Source organism: Panthera pardus, unplaced genomic scaffold (assembly GCF_024362965.1).
Source record: "Panthera pardus isolate Hobbes unplaced genomic scaffold, ASM2436296v1 HiC_scaffold_6, whole genome shotgun sequence".
NCBI classification, from domain to species: Eukaryota; Metazoa; Chordata; class Mammalia; order Carnivora; family Felidae; genus Panthera; species Panthera pardus.
Window position 1 is genome coordinate 51,206,283 of NW_026526991.1, and position 18,518 is coordinate 51,224,800.

The window sequence follows — 18,518 nt, forward strand, 5'->3', positions numbered from 1 at the left end:
TAGGGTACTGGCTAAGGGAGCAGAAATCTTTTTGATTTACAGAGAATTTTGTTGTAATGGGTTTTGACCAGGGAACAGTAAATTAAAGCAAGACTCCAGACTTTCACCTTAATTTCCCATATCTCCAGTATTGGCCTCTTCCCTCTGTACTTACACAAAGTAATAAGGACCAGAATGCCCACTTCAACTTCTCTTTTCAAAATATAAATAGTTGGTTTTATTGCTATTGAACTTTATTTCTTCAACATTTCTATATTTCTAACAGTAGAATTCTGTTAGAGAAGTGGATGGTAACAATTTTACTAATATTCAAGTCATAAAATATGTAAATGCTGGAAGACTGACTTTCATTAACACTGTAAAAAGTAAGTGGTGCTTGAATGGCTAAGGAATTATGGAATACTATTCTAGCCAATTCATCTAGCGAATTAAAATGGATTTGCAGGGGCGCCTGGGTGGCTCAGTCGGTTAAGCGTCCGACTTCAGCTCAGGTCACGATCTGGTGGTTTGTGAGTTCGAGCCCCGCGTCGGGCTCTGGGCTGATGGCCCGGAGCCTGGAGCCTGCTTCCGATTCTGTGTCTCCCCCTCTCTCTCTGCTCCTCCCCCGTTCATGCTCTGTCTCTCTCTGTCTCAAAAATAAATAAACATTAAAAAAATAATAATAATAATAATAAAATGGATTTGCAGGCCAGAAAAGCAAGAGACTGAGCTTCCATCAGTCCTGGATAGGTAGAATAAAAGAAACATGTATACAGGACTTGAATCCCGGTTCAGCAGGATGAATTAAGTAAAATAAAGATATAAAAACAGGTTGAGATGGTTATTTCTCAAACATTAAGTGCATTTGTGGTTCCTATTAAAGTGAAAATAGTTAAATGAAAGGTAGGACATATTTAAATGTTCTTAAAAGTCTATTATACTAGGAAAATTCATGATAGATCGATAGATAATAGATAAGATATAGATAGATAGATAGATAGATAGATAGATAGATAGATAGACACAGAGACCTACAGTGAACTTAGTTAACATTTATATATTGTGCTTGCTGAATTCCAGCCATTGTCCTATGCACTTTTCACATCCTCATCTACTTCATCCCCTACAGCAACCTAATACTATTATTAACTCTCATATTACAAATGAGGAAGGCCTGGTACACAGCCAGTTAAGTGGCACGGCCAGCCTTCAAACTCAGACTCCAGAATCTGTGTGTTTAAGCCCTGTGCAGTAATGGTTACCGCTCAACAATTATCAGTTTTGTCGAATTTATTGTTGAATCATTTTGATACCATAATTTAAAGACACTTATATCTCAATTAAACAATTCCATCATGAAATCCTTTAATTCCATGATTCTAATATCTCAAGGAATATATTATTAATTATTTATTAACTAATGAGGTGTTTCTGTAAATACTCAGCCTCCTCTGTGTATAGAAAACTCATGTTACAAGAACAATATTGGTGCTTTTCACACTCTGGGGTGTTACTCAGTGGGAAACCTGGTTATATATAAACTAAATAACTCTCATATATAATGCATAGTTAGGAAAAAGTTCCACATGGCACAGGGACTGCGTTAGTTGCTGTTCTCCCTCAAGCTCATATACAATTCAGCAGGTAAACCTTGTCCGTTCTACAACCTGAATCTCTCTCGAGTCCCTCCCCCCTTCTTTCCAAACCTGAGGCTCTCAGCACTTTCTGAGTCCCCTCCAGCCTCAAACTCAAATTCCCCCAGTGTTTTCTGTGGTGGTGTTTTGTGTGGTGATGCAGGGGCATGGCTGGCTCGGGGAGGAAAAAGTACTGACAGAGTGATTGGGGCCCTCAATGCATGAAGCTTCATTAGCCTCTCAAGTCACCACAAATAGACATAAAATCTATTTAACAACAACAACAAAAACAACAGCCATTTACTACTCAAATACAGCTTCAAAACAAAGGCCTTAGCCACCCTTCAAATCAGGTTGCCATCCCAGCCTTCTCAGAAACATCTGGAACCAGCATGGACTTTCCATCATACTAAATCAATAATCCTTATAAAATGCAAACCGAGTCATGTTATTTCACCTTCTTCCCCTTCTCCAGGATTTAAATTCCTTAAAACATCACCTAAGACATTTCATGATGTGGCTACCTTCCTTCCTCGCCTCGCGCTTGTACTCCCCCACCCGAGCTGGCCATATTAAATAACCTGCCTCTCACTGGACGTACCTTGCTCCTTCGGGCCTTCGTGTCTTGCCCACGCTAGTCCATACCGGACAGCTGTCCTTCCCACTCATTGGCCACCTGGCTAACTGCTGCTTATAGATTGAGATTTAGCTTAGAAACTATATCCTCCACGAAGCCCTCCTTTAAACTTCAGAGACCTTCCCTCCTTTCCAAATGTTTTACCCCCAACCAAAGAACGAGGACCACCCTTCTCTGAATTCCCCTAACGTCATTCAGCCCTATCACCACACAGTTCAACGGTCTTCACACAGCACCATTTCCACCCTGTGCTCATTAGAGAAATCAGCTTGATCTTCTGTATCATTATATCCTCACTGCCCCACACAATGCCCGGCACTCACAGTTAATATTCAGTGAATGTCTAATGAGCTGGAATTAAATTCTCTAGACAATATAGCAATAGAGATATGTATATTAATAGAAAATAGAAATAATGTTGATAATAATGTTCACACAAAATATCTGACCATTCTGACTTTCATAATAAAAGTAAAATATTAAGTTCATGCTATAGGCACATAAGGCAATTTTGGACTTTCATGCCTCACTTGTGTAACAAGCTGAAAATCACATTTTTTAAAAGTATAGTGAGTGGTTCTAAATTAAGAACCAGTTGACACATGCATGCTATGTATGTTCTGTTTATTTGGTCATTGTTAAGTACAACATCATTTCTTTTTGACTATAATAAATAAGTAACTGTATTATACTACGGTTGCTCATTTTCATTTTTCCGTTCCCAAAGTAATGACCACATGTGAAACGAAAAGCATTTTCATTATCCTTTAACAAGAGATGAATATCCTATTTGGGTGATTTGGGGCAGTTTCTTATGAAGACTGCCAGCCTCTCGTGAACATTATGATTTTCAGATGTGTAGTGTGCATTAAAGAACAAGAAGATATCATGAAATATTAGTGACAATTATAGACTGAACAAGGAAACTAGACAATGTTTCCAAGGGTTATAAGGATTGTGGAAATGAGTGTTACTCCAAGTAGAGTGGTGATTTATAACCAATTTCCGTCTTCAAATTAGGGCCCAAGTGAAAGAAAACGGAATTTAGCAAAACGTTCTGGTGTATCATTTCCTGCAGCAGAAACACCCACCCAGACCAGTGCCCTCACTAGGTACAGGACAAGAATCAGCAACCTGAGGGAAGCCCACAGGCTCGCAGGGCTACTGGCTGGCTCTTTGTCACCAAATGCAGCAGGTTGAATGCAGACATCACTGTGATATCTTCACCAACAAAACGAGAGGCAAAGAACAGGGGCAAGAGCTGAGTAGGAGAAAAAAAGAAAACAAAAACAAATTAAAACATCACAAATGTTAATTAACCACATTCATTGCACAATTGATGGTTACGGTTTTATCTGGAACTGAACACATACACACAGCGGTAATAAATTTCAAATGCCTATTTTTCAAACGGTGAGCTTACTTGCAACCCAGGCTTATTTACATCTTATGAAAAAAATATACAAGATATAAAAGTGTAATCTGTGAACACACTTTGCAAGAGGTCAGAAAAGAGACCAAGTTTAAAACAGTTGAAAAGAATCAGCATTTACTGAGTCCATACCATGTGAGAGGAACCGTCTGGGGCCTAATACACACATTGTATCATTTAATTCTTACAATAAACCTAGGAGGTAGGTTTTATCCCCCAGTACATATGTGAGGAAATCGAGGCTCAAAGGTCCAAGGGCACATAGCAAATAACCAGTGGAAAAGGTATTAGAAAACCCTGTTTTATCTCACTGCAAAGCCACGCTCTTTCCTTTACACCATGGTGCCTCCTTCCAGCAATTATTTGTAAATCTCCCTCCCTGAAGAAGACTGTAAAATATTGCAAGATGAAGAGAATCCTTTTGTTACAGTTTCTTTCTTAATCTTTTTTTTTTTTTTAAATACAGAGCCAAACACCCTACAGACAACCAGGAGACTTCACTTTAGAATGTGTTAAGTTTGAACAAAGCATAGCAAATAGGAATTTCCATTGGACCTTATCATTTATAATTTCTAGGCCAATTCTGTGAGTAATATTCACAACCTAGCCTTAAAAAGGCTAAAACTATTTTATAAAGTTTTGGAAATGAATCTATGTGGAAGAATCTCAAAACTGTGTAAGTGTTAAACTTTAGAGAAAAGTTCAGCTGGTATTTTCCTTCAAGTTTTGTACGATCCTGCCACTGATAAACTTCAAACGAAGCCTGGAAAATACTAGATTAATACTAACTTCTAATATTTTATTTTAAGTTGGCATCACAAGTGACCTTAACCACTAAATGTCCAAAAATGGACATAAAATGAAAGTCTTATTCATTTCCTGGCCCTCATCCCCCCAGAATAAAAGTCTGTTCCTGGTCTCTTCTGACATCCTTGAAGAACAAACACATAATAAACAGTAATGTATTTTACCAAATCACTCTGGAGTATATCTGACAGAAATCTGCTTGTATTAACATACCTGAACTCTGACTTCTTCAAACTAAACTCGCTACAAACCTAAAACATTTTTGTGTTATGAACTGGAGACAAAAGGGAGGAAGAGGGAAGGTAAGTATCACAATGCACAGCTGAAAAGAACCATTAAACATAAATAAACATGTCATTTTCACGAGTGACTGCAGAACAGGGAAAAGAGCATTCCTTTGGAGCAGACTACTGACTAATAAAAGATCAAAGGTCTATACCTCACAACGCTATAAATAAAAACGTATTTTTTTTTCCATGTGACCTTCTCCGAGAGGAATAAAGTGTGCACGATGAATGTAATTACTTAGCGAAGCTGCTGCCTCATTGTGCTCCCACAGCTGACCATAAAACGTCTTCCTATCCTGTTTCATCAACTGCGGTACCAGGCGGCCTGTGCGCCTACCGATGGCCTCGGCCATCTGGCTTGTGTCAAAGCCAGCACACAGGAAGAAAGGGAGTGATGTCACTCTGCAGGTCAGGCAAAGAACAAAGATGCATTCTACAATTAAAAGCTGGGGGCCTCGAATACCGGGGGGCCCTCCAGCGTGATATGACTGTGTGATTTAACTTCCAGACTGGTGCATTTCTTTCTACCCAAAGAGCCAGGGCTCCATCTAGTGGCAAATTAGTTTTGCCCAGTTTTCTTTAAAAGCAAACCCCTGAAGTGTTACATTCGCATCAAGAAAGTAGAACAACTAAAATGATCAACTTTTAGAGCAGTCTAGTATTTTTGCACTGAAGAATGCAAAAAGCATATTCATCACAATGCTCTCCGTTTTAAAATCCTACGAAGCACACATCTCATAGGTGAGGATTTGATAGAACCCTTATATTTTTAAAGCTCTAACCCTAATTATAGCAGAAAAACCAGCTAATTTTGAAAACTGCATGTAAAGTGACATTACTTACACACTACTCTGAAAATATGTAGCTAAGATATAAGGTGAAAAACAGTTCTAAAGAACGGACACGTGCATCCAGATGCCTTGGTGAAATCCAACTCAATCTTCTACATCAACTTAACACAAGAATCACAGTCAATATGGCTCTAACGTGATGCCAAGAGCAACTCTAGGACAGAAAAAGAACTATCTTCAGGCTGAACTGATTTATGTTTTAATTAATGTTTTCCACTTACATTTGCAGTAAATGGAATTAAATATTTTGACAAAGTGATCTAAAATACAGAACACATTTGCACAAAAGATGGGCTAGCACAGCGGATGCGTAAGCTATGGGGTCAGATGACCTGGGTTTGAACCTGACCCTGCTCCTAACTAGCTGTGTTATCTGGGACAAATTGCTCACCCCCTCGGTGCCTCAGTTTCAACTCTAAAATAAATGAACTGATAAAAAGCACTTGGAACAACTTCTGGCACAGAGTCTATGCTTGGCAAATGTTAGCTGTTATTATTATTGTTGTTTACATGCACAAATATTCACCGTATTTTAAAATTACATGAATTAGATATTTCTAACAGCCCACTTACACCCAATCCTATTTAGATATAGCAGGCCATTCTCCAAAGACAGAATCTTTTTTAGGCCAGAAAAACTTACCACTCTTTGATGCATTTCCACAGTAAATTATTACCCTAGCAAAAATGGTAGGATCAAGATATCCTAAGGCTAACCGTTGATGAAACCCTTGGCGTGTGGCAGGCACTGCTCTAAGCACTTCAATTTACTGGCTCTTTTAACCCTCGTGGCCTTAAGAGATACATACGATCATTTTCCCATTGTTAGATGTAGAGGCATAGAGAGGTTAAGTAATTTGGCTAAAATCCTACATCCACTAAGGACTAGGGCACTTAAGTAATTGGACTGAAATGATTTAATAGATTTGAACACAGGCCATCTAGTTCCAGGGCCAGTGCTCTTAACCACACAATACAAGTGACAATGAAAGCCTGAGGCTGTACCAACCCACTCCTAATACTTGATTCCATGTTTCCCTACTAGATAATGTGACTGACAATAAACATTCAATAAGGATTCAATTAATTCAAGAACATTATTTGAAGATTCTCTCCCTTGACACTGAGTGAAACAAGTAAGGACTTACGGAAGAAAAAAAGTCCAAGACGTTCTCAGATTTCTAGATTTGCTCTTTCTGTCCACCAGGTGCAACTTCCCTTTCTCTTTCACTTTCATTATTTTTTCTCCAAACCCCTTGGATACACCTTCAGGATATCTCCTAAAGATGTCTAGAATTGACTCCCCTTGAATCTACCAAAGCTTCAATATGTTGATAATATAGTACTTTCGAGGGCCAAGAAACTCAATAGCTACACCTCCCCACACGCCCGGAAAAAAAACAAGTTTCCCTTTGGCAGCTTTCTTCCCTTTACACTCCCTGAGCTGCCTGAGTGAGGGCCCTAGCCAGAAACAACCCTAGTCCAAAAAGAGGCAAAAGAAGCACATGCATCTAAGGAGTGACAATCTTTGGGGAAAGAATTGACATTAAACACCCTGAAGAAATTAGCACTGAGCAAAAATCTAATTCTCCAAGTTTCTTCTCAACTTCCTCACTTTGGTATTGCCTCTGATTCAAATAATTGCCTAGCAGAATAACATTTATAAGTAATCAACATGTTGTGTTTTTAATGCCAGACACACGCCCTATGCATCTTTCTAATTTCCCAGAATATCTAGCACATCATTTTGAAAATATCTGGTGTTTAAAAACACTGGTTGAACAACATCTAACGCACTATCACACCATGCATTAAGAATAGAATCAGATTACATGATAGTCCATAACTTTCTGATTAAAACTTTTTGTTGATTCCCCAATGCGTATTTCAGGTTTCCCAAACCATGTTCTGAGAAACAGGAGATACCCTTCCAAACAAGTCTGTAGTCAAATAGTTGTGGAAATGCTATCCAATATAAAGAATCCAAGAGGTTTCACAGTAAATACCCGCTTAACTATCTCAACTGGTGCTTCTCAAATCGTTTTGACCATACAAAACCCTTTCTTTCCTATCACCACCCCACAAAACACATTCTGGTAAATCTTCTGGGTGAAGTCCAAATTCGTAAACAAAGCATCTGAAGTTCCACATCTATCTGTCACCTAACTCTTGAGACTTTTCTTTTACCATACCTCTGCATCCCACCCTGCCCCATGCTCCTGCCACACCGGGATACTCATAATTTCCCCCAAGTAAGTTCACTGTTTCCTCCCACTTTTACCTTCACGTCCTTCTTCATTCCATATCCTTACTCTCCTCGTCACCATTCCTAACCTCTCCCATCTGGCCTCCACTCAGGGGCCAATATGCTATCACATCCCCTAAAACAATTTTCAGGGCACTAATTGCTTATGTCTCTGTCTCCCTCTTCTGGATTATAGAGTTCCTAAGCATAGTGATGGTATCTTTCTTATCTTGGTATCCTAGTATCCGGCACCCAATAGCCACTCATGTACTGAGTGACAGAATGACTCCATGAATGACTGACTCCATGGATCATCATTTCCCACCTTGCTATTTGTCTCTGCTGTCTCAACTGCTAACAGTGCTTAAAGGTGAGAATTTGAATTAAAACCAGTTGGTTCTTTCACAGGAATCAGCAGTTCCTACAAAGAGGTGAGAAGTTGAAAACACAATCTGACTTGAGAGCCAAAGATAATTCAAATGCCCTAATTTGGTCAAAAATTTTTACTTCTTCCCCATTTTTTTTTCCCCCCAGAACTCTGCCATCCAAAAATTTGACTAAAATTAGTTTGTTGGTTTTTTGGTTTGGGTTTATTTTTATTTCCTTTTACTTTTTTCCTTGCAGTTGAACAATAAACTGCCAAAGAGAGACGGTATAAACGGAATCCAGAGAACTCACGAAGTTGATAATTAGCCCCAGAATAAATGAGCTGATTGTCCTAGTGGATTTAAAATGTCAAACCTAAAGGTCAAATCTCTTTCCAATAAATACCAAAAGAATGTCTACATCAGTGGTTTTCCACAGGCTGATAAAATATCCCCCGAAAACTGCTGGGATCAACAAAGAGCAGACAAATTTGAATTTTGTCAAATAAAAATAAAATAAAAACAAAAGCCCAAACCCTAATCTCACCATACTATCAGAAAAGAAAGACTGTTAACACCAAGACTAGAAAAAGAAATATTCTGAATAGAATATAGTTAGTTTTGTGGGAAAATTTTTTCATTGTTGCTGCCTTTGTTTCATTATGAAAAGAAGAAACATCATGGGCCACCAGTTGAGAACCACTAATCTAAATATCTACCATAAAGTTCTATAAAAATATTGTTGTTCTTATTAGCACAGTGCCTAGCACAGTTTATGTTCAGCTAATGTTTGTTGAATGAAGTGTTCAATTACGTCATTTACTTCCTGCAGTCAATAGGCCATTAGCTAGAACTGGACATCCCTTTTGTTAAGCAAAGATCTGTTTGCATTTGTTACAAGAAACAGCCAGAACCCTGGCTATTCAGAATCCTAAGTCAATCTTCCAAACCATTTAGAGATAACACTTTGAAGATAAGGAATTTTTTTTAATTTATTTAATTATTTATTACCATTATTTTTAAATCCAAGTTAGTTAACATATAGTGTAATAATGGTTTCAGGAGTAGGATTTAGTGATTGATCACTTACGTATAATACCCAGTGCTCATCCCAACAAGTGCCCTCCTTTTTTTTTTTTAATGTTTGTTTATTCTCGACAGAGAGAGAGAGAGAGACAGAGAGAGAGAGAGAGAGAGAGAATGAGTGGGGGAGGGGCAGAGAGAGAGAGTGGAAGAGAGGATCTGAAGCAGGCTCTGTGCTGACTGGCAGAGAGCCCGATGCAGGGCTCAAATTTATGAACCGGGAGACCATGACCTGAGCTGAAGCTAGACGCTTAACTGACTGAGCCACCCAGGCACCCCCCAACAAGTGCCCTCCTTAGTACCCATCACCCATTTAATCCATCCCCTCACCCAACACCCCTCCAGCAACCTTCAGTTTGTTCTCTAAGAGTCTCTTATGGTTTGCCTCCCTGTTTTTATCTTATTTTTCCTTCCCTTCCCCTATGTTCATCTGTGAAACAAGTCAGTCAGAGAAAGACAAATATCATGACTTCACTCATATGTGGAATTTAAAAAACAAATATGATAAGGAATTTTAAAAAGTTACTCAGTTCATCTATATACATTCCTGGGGAAAACAATGTGCTAAGAGCTGATGAATACGCAAAGATGTAAGATATAGTCTGTGCTACCAAAAAATATACTAACCTAGATGGAAACATAAGACATGCACTAAATGCCTTCCTTAGTAGAAGTGGAAATAAAGTACATGGAATTATAGAGAAAGGAATATTGCTTCTAACTTCGAAGGAGGGAGTGGCAAAGAACCAGGGGTGTTGAGAACCAAAGAAAAGCTACATAAAGAGCTTTTTTTTTTCCCCCTTAAATATCTCTGGGGTTAGTAATTTTTTAATTTTTGATCTCAGGATCTCTTTACACTCCTAAAAACTATCAAGGACTCAGGATGTCTTTTGTTTATATGGTCATACCTATCAATACTTAGCATATTGAAAATTAAAATGAGTAATTTCAAAAATATTTGCATATTCAATTAAAAAAATAAATTTTCTAAATGACATTTTTAGTGAAAAATAACTGCATTATCCAAAACATGAGTTTTTTACTTTTGCAAATCTTTTCTATCTGGCTTAACAAAAAAAAAAAAACTGGATTTTCATGTGTCCTGTGTTCAATCTGTTGTGATATGTTGTTTTGGCTAAACTATGCATATATGAATATCTTGCCTCACTCAGGTAAGTTCTTGGGAAGGGAGGAATATTTTAATAACTTTTTCAGAGAATTATAGGTAGTCTTCTTTGATATTATACCAAAACTCAACGAAATGATCATCTGAAACTATTATCAATAAACTTTTCACACAATTACATTAAACTCCATGGTCTATTTTGCATTTTGAATGGATCGTCTAACTTTGCATGATTTTGTAACATCATGCAATGTTCATTTGGGTTATGCAGATCTTTCCTAAGTTGACACATTTCATTATCAATATCAAAAATTATATTCATTAATATCACTGCTGATTTCATCAGAAAAGTCTTTAAACACTGAGAAGCTGTCAAACAAGCTCATGGTGGCAGGCACAAGTTTTCCAAACTTTTATTTTTTACCTTCAAAGCTCGAATTTATCATTACCAACAATGCTGTCGGCTGTTTTCCTTAAAGTGGCAGCAGCACTTCATTCACTAAGAAAATGCATGCCAAACCCAAGTCGAAATGAGCACAATTTGTCTGTTGGTCATTCTGTCAAGCAAAATGGTGTTCCAAACAATTGCACAAGTGCGCTGCCCGGAGACAACCATTGTTCTTTGGTGTGCAGAAACATTTTATAAAATGTATTTCCCATTACTTCACACAGAATATTACAAAGATATGTAATCAAGGTCAAGATTTAATAAAATTAATATAAATTTTACTACTTCATCAAGGACATTCTTATGTGAAAATGGCTTTTTCCTCGCATGGGTATGTTAATAAAGCATAAAATGATTACTAATAAAGTTTGTTGCCACAAAACCTTGATTCATACTAAGATACCAGCAGTGTTATCCGCTTTGGCTTTTCCAACATCAGTGCAAATGTCAGCACAATGAAAACAGGAAGTAATATCTTGGTACTAGTAGGAAAATAGTTTTCACTTCATGAATCCCTTGAAAGGGTCTAAGAGACTCTAAGGGTCCTCAGCCCACACTTCAAGAACTGCTAGTCTGGCATATTGCTTGGCACATAGCCAGCACAACAAATCTTCAATAAATATTTGTGGAATAAATGAACAATGAACAGAGAAATACATGTATAATTTATCCCATGATGTTTAAGAAACAACAAGTGGTTAGAAAATAATATCAGTAGTCTATTTAGACTTCTCACTACTTCTAGAGGTAATTAGTACATTTTCTATTTCATATAGTCTGTGGACAAATGCAAAATGTTCAACTGTCTTATCAAAATGAAGAGGGTAGTCATGACAGGTTTCAGAAAGTAAGAATCAGAATGTTACAACCCAATTTTCTCAGCACCAATCTTTGAAATTCACAAAATCATGTGTGCTGGTAAAGGAGAAGAAAACAAATTCTGAATTAGTGTTATAGCTACAAAAGGGAAAATAACTTGTTGATAAAGTCACTCAACATTTCTGAACGTATATCATACACATGGTACTATTAATCCATGTAATGCCTACCAATAAAAACCTGCAAGTAGAATAAGCAAAGAATTAGACCTTTTGGAAAAGCTTGACAGTAACAGAAATGTATCATTACATAGGTTTAGAACTAGGAAAAAATCTTAGAGAACACCTAACACATCAGTTTTTGAACATGAACTCACCACCCACCACGGGTAAAATATGAGTTATGAAGTGTTTCACAAGTAATTTGTTAAAAATTTACTTACTTAAAAGTTTAATGGGAGACAGAGCATGAGTGGGGGAAGGAGCAGTGAGAGAGGGAGACACAGAATCCAAAGCAGGCTCCAGGATCTGAGCTGTCAGCAGAGAGCCGGACACGGGGCTCAAACTCATGAACCATGAGATCATGACCGGAGTTGAAGTCAGAGGCTTAACCCGACTGAGCCACCCAGGCGCCTCAAAATTAACTTTAGATGTCAAAGTTTGAGAATAAGATTCTTAAGAAAACTAGGATGTATTTAGAGTTATCTCTTTAACAACGTCACCCTGGTTTTACTAGTTTTCTGACATGTTTTCTTGAGTGGGAGAGAGAAGAGTGGAGTTAGAACTCGAACCAGGAATGTGTGGCATAGACCATCTGTTCCTCGAGTCTATAATCACAATCTGCCGTATGACTATGTGACTATGCTGCTCACAAAGTATCAGCCATCATGTGTATCTCAGTGGGAAAAAAAAAAAAATGGGAGAAACAATGAACTGATCCAAATCTCTTATTCTGTAAACAGCAAAACAGACATAAAGAGACTTATCAAAGGTCAGACGGCCAGCTGGAGACAACGTTAAGCTAAAATCCCTCTTGTCTACATTCTGCAGCATCTACATTTTATTATTCAGTTCACATAAAAAGTAAGAAAGGGACATAAAGAAGTATACCTAATATTGGCAATGCAAAGGTTACACTGTGTCCATTAGGGTACATCAATGGTATAATTAAAACAGAAATATGGACAAAAGCCCATCTTCTGATGTCAATTATAATTTTACTGAATGCTATTTTTTTCAGGATTCCTGTTTTGAAAAGCATCTGGTCAAATACAGGGATTTATTCATTCTCACAGTAACATTTTATGACTTCTATCTCCAATATAAAACATAAATCTTTTTATTCTAAAACGTACACTGATTTCATAGCTCATAGCATCTACATTATATATGTTTCATCTAAAAAGTATTTCTTCATATTTAAAAAGTGCCAATGAGAAAGCAAAACCCGCATCAATCATTTTTGATTACTACCAAAAATGCCTTCAGAATTTTTCAGTGTGGTATGACTGTTTCATTTTGTTGTGTTTACATAGTACAGTTTCCTTTTGCTTTTCTGGTACTAGAGTTCAAATTCAAACTTTCTCACTGACGAGTTAGGTTTCATTTGGCAAGTTTCATTCTGAGCTTTGAGAATCTTATCTGTAAACACGGAATTTATAAAAGCTTCCTTGCAAGACTGCTACTAGAGGAGCACCTGGCACAGAGACACTTCTCAATTAAGACTACCATTCCTTCCTTAAGTAACATTCTCTATTGATTATTCGTTAATACCACCCCACCCCCCCCCCCCCCGCCATGGAATTTGCAGAACTGAATGTCAATGCCTCTTCGTGACATCTTATATAGTCGATTTTCCTTATTGAAACATTCTTCACTTGTTCTTTCTTTTTTTAATCTTTCTAAGTTTATTAATTTTGAGAAAGAATGTGAGGGCAGGAGCAGACAGAGAGAGAGAGAGAGAGAGAGAGAGAGATTCTCAGGCAGGCTCTGCACTGTCAGGGCAGAGCCCAATGCAGGGCTCAAACTCACCAACCATGAGATCATGGCCTGAGCTGAAGTCAGATGCTTAACCCAGGCGACCCTTTGCTTGACTTTTCTATGACACTACACAGTATCATTTTCTTCCTCCCTTTCCAGAAATCACTTCTCTATCTCTTGTTGTATTTCCTTCTGATTTCCAAACTGTGGTTATGCTTCAAAGCTACCTGTTCAGTGCCCTGTGTATTTCTATTTAATCTCTTTCTTGCACATCTCACCTACTCTTACGACTTCAACCATGTGAAGATGTAGCTCCAACACTGAATCAAGCTCTAATGCTGCATCTCTAATATCTATTAGATAATAGCACCAGCTTGCATCTGTGCACTGTGTTCTAATTTATAAGACAATTTCATATAAATGGTGATATAGTCTTATATAGCTTACAAGAAAGAATCTTTAGTCACACTTTATAATATCATTCAAATATTTTGCACCCATACATCTTACTTGATATTACTATTAATGATAATCATTTTTGAGCACCTGCACTAGGTCATTTTGTATGTAGGTATGTATCATTTAATCCTCTTATCAACCCTCAGGCAGGCATTCCTATATGTTGTAGTCATTGGTGCTATTTGCCGAGCATTTCTGACTCTCCGTTTTCCAGGCAAATTAAGAATGCACTTCCTGACCCCCTGTGATCGAGTGAGAGCAGGTCATTAGTTCTGGGCAGTAAGTTGTGAACATAAATGATAATGTATGTCACCTCTGAGACACAGCACTTAATTGTTGCTATGAGACTCTCCAGAACTTTCTTTCCCTCTCCAAAAGTGACCAGTAATTTCTATTAATTAGATAGTGGCTGCTCCATTAACGATGATCCTAGAGTCCCCCCACTGACAATGAATGTGCAATACAAGCACGAAATAAACCTTCAGTGTTTTAAGCCACTGGGATTTGAGGATTATACATTCCAGCAGAATCTCTGGTTCAGAGAATAATTTGCTTGAGGTCATAAGGCCAGTAAATGATGCAGCCAGAATTTGAACTGTGGTCTCTATTAATCTCTTCTACCACATGAAAAATTCTTCAAGGGTGGGGACTCTTGTGCTCCAGATTGTGTCCTTGTTTGGGAAAATAACTGGGTCTGGAATGATTAGAAGTCCAATACGAAAGACAACGAGACCACCTTGAAAAGCCCAGAATCTCTCTCATTAGTCAGCCCTTCTATTCCTAAATACCCCAAAGAGATTCTTACCTTGGTCAGAAAACACAGCTCTCCTCTCATACTCAGATATTAAAGGAGAGACCTACTTCACCTTGGATCACCTGGAGATAACAAACCAGTCTCAGTCCTTCAAGACAAAAGTTTTCACTCAGCTGCAAAACTAACTGAGTAGTTCCTGGTCACAATAAAATTCCTGAATACAATGAACCTAATTCCTGAAGTGACTGAAAGAAAGCTCCCTGAGCACTAACCATATTCCTTCGGTGCTGCTTCTCTTATGGAATAAACAAGTCAGTGCCTAGATGCAGACCTTAGAAATACAGTGCCCTGATTTTAATCAATGTATGAAAAAAGAAAAAGAAAAAACAATCCATTTGCCATCACTTATATCCTTTCCAGTGGCCCAGAGATCGTGACCCTGAACCTAAGAAGAAGGAACTATGGCAACAGCTCATTTTTTTTACCTGAAAGTAAATAAGTATGGAAGTAACAATATGAGCTTTTAGAGACCAGCTACACACAGAGATTTGGCTGCAGTTTCAGAAGAGAAGGCAAACATTAGTAACATCACGTTTTAAAACAAAAAGACCATTTATATTGTGGACAAAATGTACAGAAGTCCAGAAAGAAAGGTAGAGGAAGGGGTAAGAGTATCAGGACTTCATAAAGTAACATCAAGAGATACTAACTAGACCAGAAAATGCTAATTGACTCTTAGAATCCACTCTTCCTTCTTTGTGTTAGTAATAGAACCCTCTGCAATTTTAGCTGAACATACTGCTACCTTTCTCAGCCTCCCTTGCTGAGACCATGATATTAAGTTTTGGCTGATGGAAAATAATTCGAAAGATCGCGTCACCTCCTTTACAAAGTCACTTACTTCAGCCGTCCACTTCCTTGGGAAATGGCAACGACTGTAGCAGCATGCCTGGACCAGGCCATGGAAGCTACTTGAATGGGAAGGCAAGCCACCTGTGGGCTATTACCTACCCTGGGCTACTGTGGGAGAAAAAAGAAACTTTTGCTCACGTAAGTCACTCTCCTTGGAATCTTTGTCACAACTGCTTGGCATGTAGCCTACCAACAGCCGATGAACAAATATTTATTGTTACAAAAGTGAATAGTAAGGGAATTTCAAAGTCAACAGCGGTAGACAGATTGGAGAAGAGAGAGCAGATAGATCCTTATTTTTCATGACTGGATATCACACAAAACAGATGAATTAAGAAGCAGTGCTATAACTATATTGACTAAAATTAGGGAACTACCAGAACGATTTAAAAACATTACTCCAGAAGAATGACACAGAGATGGAGACGGGGGTGGAGTTGGAGATGGTTCCCATGTACCAAGAACCATGTGCAGGTTTTTCATAAAAATAAAGCTTATACGTGCAAAAAAGATGGAATGCCTTAACGGACCATTTCATCTAAAGAAAGAGTTGCTAATGTAGGCTGACTAAATCCTACGCCTGGGACTATAAACTACAGTATCTACATCTATCACTAAAAGAGTATTTTTAATGAGTTGAATATAAGCCCTAAACATATGTGTCCTTAAATCATGTCTCAAATATTTTAAGTTAGAACTCTGCCACCATTCCAGGAAAATAGAAAGTGTTAGCACCGGAAACTGCAAATAAATATTTGCTCTTATACCAGAATTTTAGCATTCCTCCCCTCCAAGTTTATGTTCTGCTGCAGAACGTAAGAAAAAAAATTATACGATGAAATTCTCATGATGGTATGTGTTGTGGCTTGAATCTGATAGCGCAGATAAAGGAGAAGTTTTATGAAAATGGACTCCTATCACACTGAAAGATAAATCTTCACGGCTTCTATCAACTACCCTTTGATCCCAAGTTGGGACTTAGGAGAGAGGAGAAGACATGAATGAAATCATAGAGCGAAAGATATATAATATTTTACAAAATGTCTTTCTACTTTGTCCCACAGTAGTTTTCTTTACTAATTTTAGGTGGTCAAATCATGTTTTTAAAAGAATTTGGGTTTTCCATATGCATCTCAAACTATTCATTTGTTTGTTTCTTTACCAACTTATTATTGGTAAACTCAATTTGTTTCTTTCTGTACTAATTTGTTATTCTTTCTGTATTCCTGATCCTGTTAAAAACTACTTCCATCCACCCAGTCACTAAACTCCAAATCTGAGAGTCATCCTCATTTTTTTTTTCATTTTAACCATTCATATCTAATTGACACTAAGTGCTGTCAAATTTATTTCCCAGATACTGCTCAAATACATCCTTTTCTTCTCATCTTTCATCTAGAATGCAGTAATGGCCCCTTATGGTCTTCCTGCCTCTAACCTGAGTCCCCTCACATCTACCCTCCCTACTGCTGCAAAAGTGCTGTGTACTAGTTCTGACCATGTCAACAGCCCTGCTTCAAGTGCTTCCATGCTCACTAGCACCTACAAGGGAAAATTCAGCCAATCTGGCCAGGCATTCAAGACCTATCAGCTTCACTTCTTTTCCTGCCTGTATAACTTCTGCCCTCAACACTCCCTGGTACACGATAGGCTCCATGAACTCTCTTGTCCTTTACTTTGACTCTAGTACCTTACACAGTGCCTAACCCCTGGTAGGCATTCAATAAGTATGTTTTGATAAATAAATACTCTGTTCTGATGGTGGCCAACTATTTATCCTACCCTCGCCACACCACCCACAGACTCATAAAAGGAATGAACTCTTCATTTTTAGCCTTCAAGACCAGTTTAGTCATCATTTCCTCCAGGAAACTTTCCCTTATGGTGGTTCCACACACTCCTCTCCCTATCCCTTCCATTAGAAAGGAATCAACTCTTCTTCATAGTAGTTCTTACTTCAGTGCCTCTATTATATTATAACTACTTCTGCACGTTAGAGTTTCAGGCTTATATATATGCCTCTCCTACAACCTCCTTGAGAATAGTCAGTGGTATTTGCCACTGTAAAATAAAGGCTCAATAAATGTTTTCACGGAACCAAACTCAAATGTCACTTCCTCTGTCTTCCCTCATCTCTGTACATAACATCCCAGTTCCCGTAAGACTAGAGTCCTATGCTGTATCTAGTCAATGTGGTATACAGGAAAGAGGCAGAGCTGGGTTCAAATTCTGACTCCATCACTTAGCCCACGTGATAAATCTTGAGCAAATTAGTTACTTTCTCTGATCCTCAGTTTCCTTACTTACATAATGTAGATCATAACACTTACTTCATTAGGTTTTGGAAGGATTAAATGAGATAATATTTTTGAGAGCAATTAGCAGACTGCTCAATGAATTTTGCTCCCCTTACTGAGAAGAAAAAAAGTCAGAGCTATCGTGTAGAGACAGAAATAGAACATTAAAGAGTGTGTATGTATGTGTGATGTGTGTGCATGTGCATATATGTGCATATATGGCAGCGTTTAATTAGCTTAGTTTTGGACCAGGTTAAGAATGAGGTGCTTGTCTAACAGACAACTAAGATTAATTTGAGATTAGTTTTTCTATTACAGCAGTATGTTTCAGTGACTGCCAAAAAAAAAAAAATCATATCTTTGACAAAAAAATTTCAAGTTTTGCAATCAACTGTTTCAGTCAT

General features: G+C 37.9%; 1 protein-coding gene across 2 annotated transcripts in view; it reads right to left on the reverse strand.

The window, feature by feature from the left end:
* MSRB3 (methionine sulfoxide reductase B3) overlaps positions 1 to 18,518 on the reverse strand; it is a 172,664-nt gene that overhangs the window by 138,937 nt on the left and 15,209 nt on the right. For both annotated transcript variants that reach the window (XM_019455013.2, XM_019455014.2), the window contains exon 2: positions 3,385 to 3,511. In XM_019455013.2, coding sequence (XP_019310558.1) covers positions 3,385 to 3,460 — 76 coding nt within the window. In that variant the 5' untranslated portion in view covers positions 3,461 to 3,511. The remainder of the gene's footprint in view (positions 1 to 3,384; positions 3,512 to 18,518) is intronic.